General features: G+C 39.4%; 1 protein-coding gene across 2 annotated transcripts in view; it reads right to left on the bottom strand.

Moving 5' to 3' along the window:
- Nucleotides 1–4,853: 4,853 nt before the first annotated feature.
- The window catches only part of GALK2 (galactokinase 2), a 125,227-nt gene continuing 111,469 nt past the window's right edge, over nt 4,854–18,611 (bottom strand). The window contains exons 9-10 of one of the 2 annotated variants that reach the window (XM_057722717.1): nt 13,179–13,380; nt 4,854–6,123 (exon numbers count right to left, since the gene is read on the bottom strand). In XM_057722717.1, coding sequence (XP_057578700.1) covers nt 5,916–6,123; nt 13,179–13,380 — 410 coding nt within the window. In that variant the 3' untranslated portion in view covers nt 4,854–5,915. The remainder of the gene's footprint in view (nt 6,124–13,178; nt 13,381–18,611) is intronic. The other variant, XM_057722718.1, reaches the window with a different exon arrangement.

Below are 18,611 nucleotides of genomic sequence, written 5' to 3'. Positions count from 1 at the left end.
TATTTTATTCTTTTTGTTGCAGTGGTAAATGGGAGAGTTTCCTTAATTTCTCTTTCTGCTTTTTTGTTGTTAGTATATAGGAATGCAAGAGATTTCTGTGCATTAATTTTGTATCCTGCTACTTTGCTAAATTCATTCATTAGTGCTAGCAGTTTTCTGGTAGAGTCTTTGGGGTTTTCTGTGTATAATATCATGTCATCTGCAAAGAGTGACAATTTTACTTCTTCTTTACCAATTTGGATTCCTTTTATTTCATTTTCTTCTCTGATTGCTGTGGCTAACACTTCCAAAACTATGTTGAATAATAATGCTGAGAGTGGGCACCCTTGTCTTGTTCCTGTCCTTAGAAGGAATGCTTTCAGTTTTTCCCCACTTAGAATGATGTTGGCTTTTGGTTTCTCATATATGGTTTTTATTATGTTGAGTTAATTTCCTTCTATGCCCATTTCCTGGAGAGTTTTTATCATAAATGGATGTTGAATTTTGTCAAAAGCTTTTTCTGCATCTATTGAGATTATCATTTGGTTTTTATCCTTCAATTTGTTGATATGATGTATCACATTGATTGATTTGTATATTGAAGAATCCTTGCATTCCAGGGATAAACCCCACTTGATCATGGTGTATGATTTTTTTAATGTGCTGTTGGATTCTGTTAGCTAGTATTTCAGTGAGGATTTTTCTATCTATATTCATCAGTGATATTGGTCTGTAATTTTCCTTTTTTGTGACATCTTTGCCTGGTTTTGGTATCAGGGTGATGGTGGCCTCGTAGAATGAGTTTGGGAGTGTTCCTCCTTCTGCAATATTTTGGAAGAGTTTGAGAAGGATAGGTGTTAGCTCTTCTCTAAATGTTTCATAGAATTCACCTGTGAATCCATCTGGCCCTGGGCTTTTGTGTGTTGGGAGACTTTTAATCACTGCCTCAATTTCCGTACTTGTGATTGGTCTGTTCATAGTTTCTATTTCTTCCTGGTTCAGTCTTGGAAGATTATACTTTTCTAAGAATTTATCCATTTCTTCCAGTTTATCCAATTTATTGGCATATAGTTGCTTGTAGTAGTCTCTCATGATCTTTTGTATTTCTGCGGTGTCAGTTGTTGCTTCTCCTTTTTCATTTCTAATTCTGTTGATTTGCATCTTCTCCCTTTTTCTCTTGATGAGTCTGGCTAATGGTTTATCAATTTTGTTTTTCTTCTCAAAGAACCAGCTTTTAGTTTCATTGATCTTTGCTATTGTTTCCTTCATTTCTTTTTCATTTATTTCTGATCTGATCTTTATGATTTCTTTCCCTTTGCTCACTTTGGGATTTCTTTGTTCTTCTTTCTCTGATTGTTTTCAGTGTAAGGTTAGGTTGTTTATTTGAGATTTTTCTTGTTTCTTGAGGTAGGACTGTATTGTTATAAACTTCCCTCTTAGAACTGCTTTTGCTGTGTCCCATAGGTTTTGGGTTGTTGTGTTTTCATTGTTGTTTGTTTCTAGATATTTTTTGATTTCCTCTTTGATTTCTTTAGTGATGTCTTGGTTGTTTAATAGCATATTGTTTAGCCTCCATGTGTTTGTATTTTTTACAGTTTTTTTCCTGTAATTGATATCTAGTCTCATGGCATTGTGGTCAGAGAAGATGCTTGATATGATTTCAATTTTCTTGAATTTACTGAGGCTTGATTTGTGACCCAAGATGTGATCTATCCTGGAAAATTTCCATGTGCACTTGAGAGAGCGACTACAACCGTGGCTCCTCCCCCCTGCTGTGGCTCCTCCTCCTGCTATGACTCTGCCAGGGTGCCCTCCCTGAGTCACAGCAGCTCAGTCAGCCATGGTGGTGCCTGTTGCAGAGGGATGCAGGTATCTCAGGTGTAAACAGAATGTCTCCAGAGCTGGGCCACTCTGTGGACTTTTGTCTCTTGGCTGCAGGCACTCTAGGCCAGCCCCGCCAGGGGGCCTTTGTTATCCCTGACTGCATTAGCCAGGCCCAGAGGGGTCCTTCCTTTGTCCGTCACAGACACCAAGAGAGGCTACACTGGCTCCTCCCCACTGCTTGTGAGTCAGCAATATTGAGCTGCTGCCATGGCTGCCCAGCTTTCCACCGTAGGCACCCTCTGCTGCAGATTTCTTCCCTCCTATCCTCTCAGTCTGTCTCCCCACTGCCAACAATGTTTCTCACCCTGAACCAGTTCTCCGGTTCCCACGTTCTAGCTCCCAGACCCCCTGTTCAGCTGTGAACCGATGTCTCAGTCTGGACACGCTGAGCTGTGGTGCAGACTCTCTGTGTGTTTCTCACTCTTTCTTGTCTGCCACAGCTCAGCCGCTTCACCCTCTTTGAACAGTCCTAAATGTCTCCCTTCTGACCCAGGGAAATTCTCCATTGGAGAAGGGGTTTCCCTGTCAGAGAAGGGACATTTCTCCGAATTCGACAATCTCCCCTCTGTTTCAGATCCCCCCCCACCCAGGGTGTGGGACCCGTCCCTTTCCTTTCTTCTCCTCCTCTTTCTCCTTTTTTTTTTTTTTCCCTTTGTCCTACCCAGTTATGTCAGGATCTTTGCAGTCCTTTTTGTTGTCTGAGGTCATTTGCTGGTTTTCAGCTGGTTCTCTGTGGGAATTATTGTGTCTTTTGGTGTATTCCTGATGCATCTATGGAGAGGGATGCATTCCACATCCTTCTACTTTGCCGCCATCTTTCTTCTCAGAATACATTCCTGTTATCTAATCATCCATGTGCATATATAGGATAATCTCTCATGCATTAGTGACAACCTCATGCTCACTCATCCCCATCCCTTGCTTCTGACCAGAAGCATTTTATGCAACTGAAAACCTCCAAATGCAGTCAGAATTTGAAACTAATAGAAAATTATTGGTGTTTGAAGTCATGTTTTATTTCCCATTAATAATTCAACAAAAATGTACCGGATTCCAACTACTGTGTTAGATGAATGATTCTTGCCCTCAATTAACAGAAACATAAGAAATGATAAGGTTCTAAACAGGACTCAAGTGTAAGAAAGAAAGAAAAGGAAGGACATGGCCCCATCTTTCCAGTTTTCTTTGTCCCCTTCCGTTCTGCTCCTCCTTAACTTACAGGCAGTCCTGTTAAACCTAAAGGTCCTTCTTCCCTTCAAACAAGAAAGAACATGTAGAAAATAGTGTACAATATATCTGAAGTTGGACAGTCTGAGGTCGGGAATAAGAGCGAGCTATTCATTTTCAGCATGTCAGGCTTCCATGCAGAAATCTAGAGCAGTCTTCATTGGCTACTGATGTAATGTCAAAAACAGGGGTCAAATAATCTAACCAAATTCCTATGAGCCAGAAAGGTAATAGAAAGGGGTAATGTTGTTAGGTGTTTAATATTAAACAAATAGGACTATTCTTTACTTCCACAAAAAAGAAAAAAGAAAAAAAAACTATTTCTCCCATTTTTTCATGGTCTGTCTTAACTACTATGGCTAGAGACATGGGTACAGAGAAATCTTTAGTGTAAGAAAACTGTGCAAGTGTGCTGATAAAGGGCAAGTGACCTCAGCTGGTAAATAGTAAATGGCCTAAGTATTAGGGAAACCACAGGAGCTGTGGAAACCATAGCACACAGGGGAGTCTGTGCCTCAGCTAAACAAGGCAACGACTTCCTCACCTCTAGTTCATTGTGGCTCTCCAGCAATAGAGGCCAAAATGTTATCAGACCTTTCACCATTTGTAATCCAGATTCTTCTGTAAAATTCCTGTTTAGGACTCAAATTTTTAAATACCCTAGAGGTCAAATTAAATAAATCAGCAGACCAGACGAGGCCGATGGGCTGCTGGTTTGCAGCCCCTGGTCTAAATGCTGGGCTTGGAGCTCTTCAAAAGTTGGCTCCAGCCAATATAGCCAATCTTATTCTCCACTACATCCCAAGGCAAACCCTTCACTCCCACAGAGTCTCCCAAACATACCATGTTTACCCATAATCATACGCTTTGCTCATCTGCCGTGCCTGCTCCCCAGCTTCCAAATTCTATTCATCCTTTAAGGCCCTGCTCAAACTGCATCTTCTACACATAGCTTTTTTCCAGTGGCCCTAGTCCCATCCTTTCCAGACAAGTTTGATATCTCTCATAATTTCTAGAATAACATTTGGTGATGATTTCATTGGAAAATAATTCTTTTCTTCAAACCAGACATCATGACAAATACAGGAGTAGATTCTGGCTTAGAACGACTATGTCCTCCAAAGCAGAGTGTGTACTAGAAATCTGTACTTACCTATTTCATAAAGAAGGTATCTCACGGTGAAAAATTTAAATAGAATAGCAAAGCAAAAGAAAGTGCGATTTTTTTTTTTACAGTAATCCAGGCATCTTCAAAGAATTATATATCAATCAACCACAGATCTTCAGTGGAAAATGGAAAAGTATTAAAAAGCAAAGGATTATAATTTTAAATCAATTTTTAAAATTCAAAATTAACAAATTTAACTTAAGCTTTCTCAAGTACTTACCTTTCTGCTAAGAATGAAGATGCACCAGAAGTTTATTTTAGAACAGAATCATGGATTTCCTAGTACATTATATGACCGCTATCCTTTGAGAAACGTTACAACCAGCTTTTGCCTTAGCGTCTCTGAAACTGAGATTCAGGATGATGATGTCCAGTTCTTTTGCTCATTAATGTGCAACTCAGACAATCATAGAATAATAGAAAATTGTGATAAACTTCTTGATAACTCATGCCATGTGACTGCTGGTCTCTCAATTACCTATGTCAGCAAAATGCTTTTTGTTCTAAATCTTCATATAATTCAGGAAGGCCTTCCTATAGTCTGTACGTGAGAGAGCACCACTCATTTACCATTACCACGTGGCCAAAATTTCTGCCCATTTTGATAAACATATACAGGCACCCACCAATACCAACTACCCAACCCCAGAACCCACGCTCAGCCTTTTCATACCTTCACCCACATGCCTCACACCTGCCCTACATTGGTCCACGGATACAAACAAGCCTTGCTAGACACACAATGAAGGTGCATGGCACAGATGGGTTTTCCTAGAATAGTGAACATGCCTCCTGGATTAGAGAGGCATTTGAGAAAAGGTAGGATAGAGTGGGAAGAAAGTAAATTCCATGAACAAATAGAATTATCTGAATTAACATCCAGATAATTCTCTGTTTCAGTGTGAATAGAGATAAAAACTTGAAGCGTCTTTTATCTATTAAACTTTATAAAGTTTCTCTATTATGATAGAGAAAGCTCAGGGCCAAAAGAATTGAAAGTGATTGTTCACGTGATATCACATGGTTAAAAAAAAAAAAATTAAATGAGCCTGGGATTTTCTTCCTAAATCCATCTTCTGAAAAAAAAAAAAAAAAATTTTAAGTGATCCTCCTCATCTTGATAACTGGAAGAATCTCACTTTCAAGTATACAATATCCAGGAAAATCCATGAGCCCTTAATAATGTATGATTTTAACAGCGTTGTGAAGCTCGAACCGAGAGAGAATTTCTGGCATCACCATCATCATCATCAACAACAGAAGACTGCAACCTGGAGGAAGAAGAATCCCAAGAGAAACCAGAAATAAACTGTATTTAAGAATGAATGTTTAATTCAAGTACAATCCATGAGGTCAGTATTGATGATCTTTTACCATTTGTCTTTAAAAATCTTGAAATCAATAAATCTTGGCAAATTATCTTAAGAGATCTGTCCAAGCATAATTTTGTCTTATTGGTAGAAAACATATTTTAAGATGGAAATATAATCATTATGAAGCATAGGGAGCTTTCAACCATTTCTTTGGAAATACATCTTGATAATAGCAACCATTCATCATAATACAAAACAGAAAGAGGATTAATGTGCTGTGGCATAAGGAGTCCTGCCAGTTGCCTAAATGCTCTAAATAGTTCCTTGGAGATTTTTTACATTGTTTAGGCCTCAAGGAAAACCAAAGCTCCACCTCCAGGTCTGGTAGCAAACAAACTCTGCTTCTCAGGCACTAAGCTTCGGTTGCTCCTCTGGTAATAAGCTTCGTTCACATTTGCCAGGAAGCTGGACAGCTTGTCAGCCGGTACTATCGATACAGTGCAGCCACCCCATCCTGCGCCAGTAAGTCGTGATCCTTGAGCCCCAAATTTCCTAAAACAATGTGAAAAAAAATTAGAACCTGCAAATGAAAATGAGAATGATTTTCCTGGTGCTTTAGAACAGACAGCCTCTCTAAGAACTAAGAAGAGATTACGTGGTGTGTTTTTTTTTTATGGGGTTTTTTTTCAGTGTGGTCAAACACTTTAGGACGTTAAGAAATTCATACTGTTGTCTAAAGGTGATTTGAAATGTACTTGTATCTAAAACTAGCCCTCGGTTTTGGCTCCTAGGTAGTAAAAGTGAGTAGTACTCCTGTTTCATAAGGGCTGGCAATAACCCACTATGCTATTGATTCCATAAAGCCACCACTTGAAGCACTGTATAGCAAGCCTATAGGTGATCAGAAGGAGGAAGAAAAAAGAAAGCAGGCAATGGGCATGATCAACATTGTGAATCAGAAGATTGCTCCTTATGAGGGCAAATCAAAATGTAAAGTGCAAGTCTTATACATGCAAGTGAGAGCTTCCTCTGGTGGCTATTTAAGCTGCATTCAGGCCCCTAAAACAGATAGCCTAGATTTGTGCTGAATAAATTTATCAACAAAGAACATGTTACTAAACTCTAAGTTAGTCTGTCTGTTCAATCTCTAGAGGGAAATTATGCAGACCTTTCCACAAAGAGGATAGTGGCTTCTGCAGACCCATCCCCAAATTTCCTGCACCTTCAGGAGCTGGTCTGACAACTGGACTCAGAGTTTATAATCAGACAAAACATGTGATTGAGATGGAAACTACTATATAAGCTACCACACAGCAAGAGGTAATTTTAGTCACCATCAACCAGGCACAGTTTCAAACCTAAGATTTGTACCAAAGTGAAAGGCCCTACACAAAGTACAAGGATCACTCATCTTTAAAAGATGCAATCTATCCTGACAATAAAAGTAACATTCTTCCTAATAAAGTAATTCTTCCTAATAAAATTTACTCCAAATTCATAGCAGATTAAAAACTCCATAATTAATTTAGCACAATTCTGTCCCTTTTTTTTCCATCTAAATGAGCTACTTTATTTCCTGGAAAATATCAATAGAATATTACCCCTACTCTAGGACATCAGAATTATTGCACATCAGTAATTCATCTTCCCCTCAATGATTTTCTCAATTGATTTCTTTTCATCATCTGTTTTATTCATTAAAATATGTTTTTTCATATGAAAGTAGATGTTTAACGAAGAAAACAAAAATGCTTGCAAACAAAGATTACTCACATCCTCCTGCCTGTCAAACATTCAGCTTATGGCCCAGTAGCTGAACTGAGCTCAAACTCCTATGGTCCAGGCTGAAAAGTTTCTCTGACCCTGGGATTCTAGGATTATCCTGAGTTTCTAGGCTGGCAAGGGGCTAGTTTGTAACTTGTAAAACAAACAAACAAATCAGTCATGCAGCCATATCAAACTATCTCTTCTTGTGGAAGGTGCTGAAAAAATGGAAGTGTCACTGAAGTATCTCTAAAAGACACTAAAATCTGGGCATCAAAGCCAGCATGACATGGTTTGGAGAAGAACGGTATGTCCTCTTATTTGATTTTCTAAGGCCCAAACTATGCCACTTTTTTGGACTCGGGTCAACCAGGTCTTTTATGAACTTCTAGGCATATTTTCTTACACTTTCTCATTTGAACAGCTTTTCAAAACTGTGGTTTCAAAATTGACCCTAAAGCAAACTGAAAGTGTTTCTAACTGGCAGCAAAAACCCATAGGAACTGTGCCAGGGGGCCTAGTTTCCTGGCTATCCTGCCAGTTTCCAGAGGGCAGACACTAGAAGTCTTTCTAGGTAAATACATTCACTTTTAGGTCTCCAGAGCTGTTATGTCACCATCCTGCCTGCTACAAATGAAAATGAACTGGATTGCATCAACCACATGGTCTGAAATCATCAGGGCTCAAATGTCCCCAGTAGAGAACAATAAGAGCTATTATAAATAGCCCTCTGCCCCTGAGTCAGTGGCACTTGCGATCACACTTCCAGGGGCTGCCCCAGCAGCTGGTCAGCAGCCTGCCCAGCTACACACACTTCCAAAGGCAGAAAGATCCTGACTGCAGGGTGCCCCACTGCTGCTTAATATGCCCTTTGGTACATACCATAGAAATGGCGAGAGAGAGCCAGAAGTTATAAATTAAGAAAGAAAAGTAGGTGAGCTAAGAGTGTTTAGTGAACTTTTCATTTTCCTCCTGGGAGAACAGAGAGACATTAAAAATATAGCTCCTGAGCTATTGCACATCAGAGAGGCAACACAAAAGTTATGAAAACCAAACCCCTAAAACCCCAAATATCACTTTGATGATGTGGTCACTTGATTGGGAATAACATGGAAGGATTGGTCAAAACAACAAAAGCAGCCTCAGCCTTATAAAGCTTGACCTAGAAAACAAAGGCCAGGGCAGACAAGAGATGGAGAGTATAAGGAATGTTCCCTTTGATCCTTTTAATCACTGAAAAGTATATTCCTATAACCAATTTTCCAGGTACCTAAGTATAACCTGAGTCAAATTTCCTACTTTTAAATGAATCGAGTTGACCATAAAGCGCTTCCTAAAGTAAGGCACAGATCAAAGGTGGCGTCGAGGTGAGAGGGGTAGAGATCCAGGCAGACCCAACTTTGCCACAGATCGCAAAGAGGGAAAGCAAGAACTTGTGCCTCGTATTTTAATTGTTTTATTTATTTCAAGATAAATATTGCTATATTATACAAATGGATATTAAATTATTTCAGAAAATCTTGAATTTAGGGACAGGTTATTATCTATCCTTCTAATTCCAGCCCAGCATAACTCTAGGCATTTGGTAGGTTCCAATAAGTGGCGCTGGATTATTATATTTGTTTGAAATATGAAAATATATACCCAGGCTGTTTATTTTTAATGAAATTAATGTTAAAAACTTCAATTATGTGAAACAAAGTAAAATAATAGAGGAAAATGATGATGCATGCCCAGTTATAAAATAACTCTTAAATGAACAAAGTATAAATTGTAGGAAATGGCTGAATTTTAAAGAAAAATATATTGAGTAATATAAAACAAGTTTGAAACTATATATATATATACACATATATATGTATGCAGTCAGTAATGTACTCTTTCTAGAAAGACTTCTAGCTTCTGCTCTAAGTCTAGAATTTTCCAATTAGAATCTCAGGAAAACACAGCTTCCAGAACAATTTCTACCATTTTTACAGCCAGAATAGAAACACTTCCAGGTTGCTTTAGATTCAAGAAACCAGATTTCAAATACTGTTCAAATGAGAAGGTATAAGAAAATATAACTGCATGTTTATTTTAGAAATTTAAGCCACAAAGATCATTGGTGACCAGGTGGTTTGGTTCCAGCAAATGGCATACATATTGAGGGTGGGGGTGGAGGGACAATAAATGGAAGACAGAAGCCCAAAGAGCAGCAAGCCCCTAAGGTGGCTGAAATGGCTCTCCGTTTTTCTTGACAGAGTGTCAGATTAGCCCATGAGATCTTAAGGAAAAGAGCACACACGTGTAGATTTGCACTTCATTCTTCCCCAATCCAATCTGCTCAGGAGAGTGACTGCAAGAAGCTGAGCGGCACAGCCAGCCATGGAACCAAGTTGTGGGAAGACTTCTGAGGAAGGCAGCAAATTAACTTTTGTAACCTTTATTGGCCTATTAAAATTTGTCATTTATCTTCCTTAATAGCTTGGGCAATAACGCCACGAGTCCTCTCTAATTTCAACAAGTGTCAAAACGGAAATAAAGGTGTTAACTATTTTTTCTTAAGTATAACCAGGGAAACCAATAAAGAATGAGCTGTCTCACATATAATTGACTTGGTTTCAAAATTGTTTTGTGGTCCTCAGTAAATCCTACTTTAAAATTTAGCCCTTTCTTAAAATTTACATGTAGTTCATTTGAAAGAATTATTTTATAATTGGGCAAGCTTCATCACTTGCCTGGCCCACTAACACGGTCATAAAGCTTCAGAAGAAAGTAGGGCTTAAGAGTATTGCCATTTTTCATGTAAACCTTTGCCTATATTTACCATTTACTACCCTCCTACTGTCTTTCTCTCCCCAGTTTTCAACCATTCTATTTTACCACTATCTTGCATTCTTCTGCATCCCTCCATTTTTTTCCCCCATACATCCACACTAGAGAAAGTGCCAGACCTTTTGAAAATGGAGTTTAGACTGAAGTTTCCCATGGGACACAAAGAGCCTACTGAAAAGTATTTGCTGACTGAAGAAGGAAGAGCATCAATGACTACATCTACTTAATTCTCCTGGGCTATCCTCCTCTGAGGTTGCTCTACCACTCAGGACCTTTCAGTAAATAGCAACCAACTGGAATATTTGGAGACTCTTACCTACTGGTCACAGTGACAGCAGAGAAAGAATTAAGTACATAAGAAGCTTAGGGACCAGACAACTATTCTGGCCAATATTTCCAACATGCTAAAAGATAATCTTTCAATATGGGAAAGTCAGTCCCTATATGGTTATAAAATAAGTAGAAATTAATTTTGATACTTAGCAATTCCAAAAACAAACAAACAAAAAAACCCATAAAAAAAGGAGTTCCTTATGCTAGACACAACTGAATTTTCCTCAGAAAAGCAATACAGCAAGTGAAAATGGGCTAAGACACTTTAGCTGCCATTAAGAAAAGGAGTTTCCAAAAACAAATAAATGAAAAAATAAGAGGTGTGCTCTTCCAAACCCTTTTAAAACACAACCACTAAATCTTTCACTAGAACCACATTTTAAATAATACAGAGAGAGACCTATACCCTGCTAGGTCAGAAAAACACACTGGAGATCATAAAGCAAGGCCACAGTCCAAAGCCACAGAGCTCAGAATGAAAAGAGGCAGAGCTAGAACTCAGCCTTCCTAACTTCCAGCGCAGTTTTCATCCTTCTCCGCACACCACCTTCCCTGCTCAACATGGCTTTGCTCCTATGACAATATTGCAACCTATGACAACCAAAGCCTCCAGCATTAAAGCTGGAAAGCTGGAAAAGGAAAGTAGGTAAAAAAAAATGACCCACATTCAAATATAATCACATCTCAGTATAACCCAAGGAGAGAGAAACTGGTGTAGCAAAAAAAAAAAGAAAAAAAGAAAACAATGGATGGGGAGCTAGGCTTTCCCACTGACTCGTTATTTTACCTTGTTCAAATCTCTTAACCTCTTAGTGCTCTCTGGGATCTCTAAGGCCTCCTCCTGCTTTCATATCTTATGGTACTAAAAGATAATTCTGACCCAGAAATGTGAAGCCTGGCCTCCAAAAATATGCCTTTCACAGAAACAAGGAAATTTGCTCAGGCCAAAAACCCAAAAATCATCTTGATTCCTCCTTTCACCCATACAGCAATTGTCTTGACTCTTCCTTCAAGGCGTATCTGGCATAGAATTCACACTTCCATCGCCACCTTTTTCTACTCAAAGTCAGAGTCCTTTCAATGGCCGCCAAGGCCCAGAGGTATGACTCTCTGCTACCTCTCTTACTTCATCACCTACTACTCTCTCCTTCCTGGACTGCCCTCCAAGCACACTGGTCCTCCTGCTATTCCTCACATGTGACAGCCACGTACCTACATCAAGGCCTATCTATTTGCTGTTCTCATTTCCTCACTTCCTTCAGGTCTCTTCTCAACTATCATCTCCTTAGAGAGGCCTTCTTCAGCCACTCAATGTAAGAATTACCCACACAACCCTAGTACTCTCCATCCCTTCCATTTTTTTTTCATAACACTTATCACTATGACTCTGTTTTTAATTGTTATTTCCCTCTTTATCCATGAGAATGTAAGCTTCATAAGGACAAGAGCTGGCTGACCATCCCAGAACAAGGAAGTTCATTAGAGAATTCCAGGAGGCTGGCAAATGCCCCTCTGCTGCTTTTCAGGTGGGATTCGAACTATCCCCACTACCGTCTCAGCAGAGACACTTCTTCCTAATTTCTGCACAAGTCACTCTACTTCCTCTTATTTCCAGAACTGCACAATATCTGTCCCTTCCATTCACTGGGCCCTTGATATTTTCAGAAAAGAGCACTTACAATGAAACAAGCTCTGGAAGGCTTTCTGGCAGTTGGTGAGCAAACACTGACATCAGCAGTGCTTCTCATCAATGCTGTGTTCAAGTCTCTAGACAAATTGGGTTACACGTGCCATTTGTGATCATTGAAGCTACTTGGTTTACACTTTTCAGGCTGGGAGTGTGGCAATGAGTGAGGCAAGCCACAGGTGCCGAGTGGTTAATTGTATATTCATTGCTAATTACAGGCAGTTCTGTATGATTTTATCACAGCAGAAATAACATCTAGCCATTTGAGCATTCTCCCAATTTCCCTTTCTGTTCCCCAAGGTCAATGAGCTCCCTTCTGGGTAAAGGAACCATTCTACTCTATTATCCATTCTCTAGCAATTATAAGGAAGCTGTTCTCAGGCTTTATGCAAGAGTTTCCCCCTTTACATTTCTGTCTCAACCGACCATTCATAAACTGGGCTTTCTTCAATCCTTTTCCCCGAATTGCCTGACCTAAACCTGGAAGGCAGGAAATGCTGACTCTCTAAGTAATTCCTTCAGCAACCTCTCCCCTGATACACTTCTATCAGCCTTGAGGTCCTCTTTCCTTTTTCTTCCTTCTTTTGAATAAAACTATTAAACTTAGGACACCAAACAGGAGATGCTGGTAGAGCTGCAGTGTAGTGGAAAACATTGCTTAAAATATCACAAGAAAGTAACAACAGGGTCTGTGTCTGAGCAGATCTCCTTGAAATACTTAATCATCTAAAGATGGGAAGTCTTTCTTATGATGCTGTGAAGAACTGACTACAAACCTGGAGCCTCATAAAGCCATGGAGTCAAGTCTCCAGTCTTTCATCCTACAGATTTTTAGGAGGAAACAACTCTAGCTCTGTGTCACAGACAACCCCTCTTATAGGAAGTGGGAAAGGATCGTCTTTCACTTAGAAGACTACAAAAATGCTGCTTTTTTTTTTTTCATTAATTTAAACAGTTTCCTTGGTAGCATCCCGCAGCTCCCACCACACTGCTCTTTCAGCCTCACCGACAGATGTCCACCAGCTGGTCCAGTTCAGGGCAGCTACACTCGTACATATCCCGGCAGCTCACATGGCTCTGGTTCATTAACTCCCCCAGCAGCTGGACCATGTTGTCAGGTGCTTCTTCACATATCTTCTTAAACTGGAGCACTCTCGCAGCCTCGCTGTACACATGCTTTGCCCGCTGGTAGAGTCTGAACGTAAGCACTTAGGAAGGAAGGGGATGGTGAACAAGGTTAGAAATAGTTACTGTCCAAACACAAGAAGGAAGGAAGGAAGGAAGGAAGGAAGGAAGGAAGGAAGGAAGGAAGGAAGGAAGGGTTACTGGACAATTCAGTGCAAAGAAAAATACAGTTATTGAGAACTCCTATTTCTGTCTTTATTATCAATACCTTAGACTCTAAGTAGGTCTTTCTTTCTTTTACTGAAAGAATTCTTTATAGTCTAAATTGGTCTCTTTTCAAGTCAATTTTACCCTAAGTTCACACATCCAGAAAGTGGCAGAAGCAGAATATGTCAGGACGTCTGACCCCAGAGCACATTCTTTCCACTGTGATCCACCAGAAAGAACCACTGAAAATGCTTATGCTAGCAATTTTATTTATAAAAATGTTTCCGAGAGAAAAGCGCAATTATTTATATATGTGTATGTGTGTTGTAAAAAAGCACAATTATTTATATATGTATATATACTGTAGCATTATTTATCATAGCAGAAAATAAGAATCAATTCAAATGTCTAATAACAGAAAATATTTTTTAAATTATGCTAAATCTATTAAAAATATTGCTACTAAAACACAGATTCTAAGATAATTTACTACATGAAAAATTATTAAGTGAAAAAACAAGATTCAAAACTGTGTACATTTTAATTTTTTAAAATTATAAGAAACACCAAAATGTCAACAGTCATCATCTCTCTGTGGTACATTATGGGTGATTTTATTTTCTCCTTGACGTATTTCTGTACTTTCCAGATTATCTACAGTGACTCTAACTTCAGTTACAGAAACATGTCCTACTGCAATGGCTATGTCTATAGCGCTTACATATTCCCCTGAATAACAACTGAGACCTTCTTACCGTTTTTACACATGCTAAACAGTGGCTGAGCTGGTGCGGTGGGTCTCGGAAAAATCTGGAAAATATATGGAAGCTAAACTACCTGGCCTGCTGGAAAGAGCCTGGGCTGAGAACCCAAAGGTCTGTCATTTCTTCTCAGCTGTGTGACAGCTTGTTTCTCAGGATCCTTCCAGCTCTAACATTTTATGGTTCTGTGAAGAACTTCCTCCAGGCATTCCCCTCACATTGTTATCTTTTGGGAAGAGGGTGATAACTGTGACCATTACCATCCCCAGTTCTACTCTCTGCCCTTCTCTACCCCACCATCTGCCCCAGACGGCTGACCCGCATGGATTACACCGGTGGGTTCCCTTGCCTCTAGATTGGAGAAAGGGAGAAGATCCGCAAGAGATGGGAGGAAAGAGAGTAAGGTCGTAGGATGTTTTCCTCGGCTCCCTCCTTGCAGAGCCACCTGCAGCTGGCTCTCTCCCCCACTGAAGGACACTGAACATAACTTTCAAGGTAGCCTTTTCTACATGACTCTCCCCTCCAGGGCCTGGCTCTCCAGGTTCCTCGCCCCTAGACTATTAGTAGGGGAGAGGAACTTTTTCAGAAGAGCTTCTACATTCCACTTATGAACCTATAATTTATATTAAAGTTTCAGGTTACATTTTTTTCCCCACCATAGCACCGCCCTCCTAACTCTTGGAGATGGATACAAAGGCAGCCAAGGTTAGAGGAGGGGAATAGCCATTCTTCAGCTTTGGGTAAGTTTAGTAATTATAAGGGTGGGGCTAACTTTCCTATAAGTTAATGAAGAATTAAAATTTTTCTTTCACAGTTTCTTAATTGAATCATATAAGGTATATTAAACTTACAGTTGACAACTTGCATCAGTGAAATGATGCAAGTTCATGTGAATCATCCTGTCCTATTTCAAAGAGGACCTAAATTTAGTCATCAAAGCGAATCATTTCTTCTTTCACAATGTGTCCTGTAATCATCCCTCCCTTCTAGTCTCACTGTCATTACCCAAATTTACACTATTATTCCCTTTCCTACCAGAACTATCCTGTAGTGACCTCCAAATTGATATTCCTATTTTAACCTCTCCTCCCTGCAACCTACCTTGAGGATGGCACCATTAGATTGAGCTCCTAACACACAGCTTTACTCATGTTACTACCCAAAACCTTTCCTGCTTCCCCAGTGTTTACCACAATCCAAATTCCTGCACACACCATGCTTGGTCCCAATAGGAACTCTTCCCTTCCGCCAAAATGGCCTATTTGTAGTTACCCAAACACTCCTTGCTCTTGGGTATATGCACTAGTCCATACAGAAATAGTTTCTTGCCCTTTCTCTCCCTGTCAAAATTTTACCTATTTTTGAAAGTTCCATTTAAATTTTATGCTCCATGAAACCATGATGGATGCAGCTAGAAACAATTTCTTGACTCTGAATTTATACCACACTTGCAGTCCATGGCACTCCTTTGGTACGTATCATATATTTTCCATAGTAATTGTCTCTCATGTCTCCACAAGGTTGCCAACTGCAGAAGACAGAAACCAGGTCTTCTTCTGGTTCCATGCATTCAGTACTCTGCAACCCTTCACCCCACAGCACCTCCACCAGGGCCTTACATGACAGGTGCTCAATGGGTGTTCATTGTTGATGATGATATGAATAAGACTCTATTTTTAACCCCAGTTCAAAATCAATATACCTCCATTTACGTGTTGTTGTAAAAAAAAAAAAAAAAAAAAAAGTGAGGTGTCAGTACTCACAGCTGACTAAAAACGTTGAGCCTGAGGAAAGGGGACAGCCAGATTCCCTTTGGTATTGAATCTACAACTACTGATACCAAGTAGAATGAAAACTAAGAAGAAAAAAAGAACTTACAAGTTAAACGTAGGTGGGAATAAAAATACAACATGTTTTTTTCCATCAGTAGCCAGGTCGTATGAATCAGCACACACTGCAATGTGAATTTGTTATTTCCATCAATAAGTTCAACGGAAATGGGAATATTATATACTATTGGGAATTATTATCTATTAAAATATATTTTAGCATCTGGGTATCAAAATATCCCAAGGTAAGGAAGTCTTACCAATACCCAACACTGGCACATACCATCTGCAACTGTCTGAAGAAATAACACAGGTAGATTTAACAAGAACTCCTCCTCAAAATCCCTGAATAGAGAAGGGAAAAGATGGGCCACAGATAGGCATGTATGTACATGAGACAGTGCCAGTAATTTTATACATGTTAATATAATCCAGGTTATAGAATACACATTTTGAAAGGAAAGAAAATAACTTTGGTAACTATAGTTTAAAATTGATTTTTTTTTTAATTTAGGTTGAAACAAACTGTTTAAAATTCTAGCTTTAGGAGTCCTTATGTTTCAGTTTTACTCTTGAACTACTTCACCTCCCCTAATTTTAGGCCAAGTTATAAAATAAGAGCATGGAGCTGAGGGGAGTATAAGAAGAGAATATTGGTTCAGTTTTACTGTAATGTCCCGTTTATGAAAAAATCATGTCGTTTCCAGGTCCACTGATATTTATGGCTGCAGACGAAAGGCATGATAAAGTGACATCCACTAAGATCATAAAATAGTGCTATTTAGCTGACAAATCACTGTGCTATGTCCCAAGTTGCAAAGACTTAAACTTTGAATTATAAAATTTCTCAAATATACAGGACAGTAGAGAAAATACAATAGCAAATTCCGTAAGCCCATCACCTAGATTGAACAATTAATAACTTTTTGCCATATTTGCTTCAATTGATATTTTGCTAGTGTTTTAAAATAAATTATAGATGTGACATTTCCTCCCTACATATTTCAGTGTGCAACTCTCTAAAATAAGGATATTTTCTTATATAACCTCCGTATCATTATCACATTTAACAAAATTACCAATGATTCCTTAATGTCATCTCACTCATATTCAGTGCATATTTAAATTTTCACAGTTGTTTAAATTTTCGTCAGTTTACAGCAGGACCCAAGCAAAGTCCACGCATTATATGCAGTCTTATGTCTAATAAGTCTCTTTTAATCAAGAATTTACAGTGATTTTTGACACTCTGGATTGTCAGTGTCATATATATAAAATACAAGCACATTTTAGGGCCACATCCTATAATAAAATTCAGTATAGTCCATTAGCAACAGTATGCTTTGGTTTTCCTTTAGGATTACATAGTCCTTTAAGATTAAATATTTTCCTTTAGGATTAAATATTCTCAAGTAGAAACTGTCCAGAGAGATGTGTTTTTTATATTAAACCTTAAGACCGGTGTTTTGATTTGTGATAAGAAACATTCAGAATACACCGAGAAGATTACCAGAACCTCACAAACCTGGCACCTCCTGTGTCTACTCTCTACTGCAGAGTGTTTCACAGCAAGACTTCAGGACAGGAACGTCTAATGAGGACTCTTGCTGGGCACTGTGAAGGTGCTCACGTGAGAGACTGCCATGGCTCACACCCCCTGAACGGTAGTAACTCAGACAACAAAGGAAAGGGCAGGAGGGGCATCTGTTTTCAATTGTGATATAAAAGTCTTGCCAAAGGCTACAGCAGATCTGGAGACCACCCTTCGGGAGGGAAAGCAGCTCTGTGTTGGCTGGACATCACAAGTGCTCTCTGGATCCAGGGTTCTGGCTTGTTGTATGCTGGCAGCTTAGCAGGTCTCTGTGGTACAGATACCAGAAAGTCCAAGAAAATCTGAAACTTTGTCTATGGACAAAGCTTTCTTCCTTGTCCAGTTAACTTCAAAATGGATGCACCATCTCTCTACAAGCTCTTATCATCCTTGAGAGCAATTATTCTATTAAAGGTTGAAGGAATTGTTTCTTACTGCATGAATGCTCATTGCTGCATGACTGCTTCCAAAGCAAATTCAGTTTAAGAATATAACACCGGTGCCATTTTCCTAAAATACAGCCAGTGTCCAATCCCATCCATGGGAAATCTGAGGCGTCAAAGCAGGATATATCACAAGGATTTGGAAACGACTTTCTCCTTCGTGAATCTTGGGTGATTACTACATCTAACCCTGAAACCATGACAGAGATTCTGAGATCTAAATGATCATGGCCATGTACATGTAAACTGCAGTAGTTGTACAATAAATTCACTTGAATAATTATTTATTTGCCAGCTCTAGACGTTTCTTTCCCTCTGACTCCCTTGCTGAGCCTCCAGGGCACCACACAGGCTCCTGCCTTGGGCCCACGGCAGCAGCTGTTTTGTTGGCCTGGAATGCTCTTCCCCCGGCTTTGACAGGCTGGCCCCTCCTTGTCATTCAGGTCTCAGATGTCACAGCTTCAACAAGACTTTCCCTCAACT

The sequence above is a fragment of the Hippopotamus amphibius genome, chromosome 2, assembly GCF_030028045.1.
Source record: "Hippopotamus amphibius kiboko isolate mHipAmp2 chromosome 2, mHipAmp2.hap2, whole genome shotgun sequence".
Lineage (NCBI taxonomy): Eukaryota > Metazoa > Chordata > Mammalia > Artiodactyla > Hippopotamidae > Hippopotamus > Hippopotamus amphibius.
This window is presented reverse-complemented; position numbering and strand designations above follow the sequence as displayed.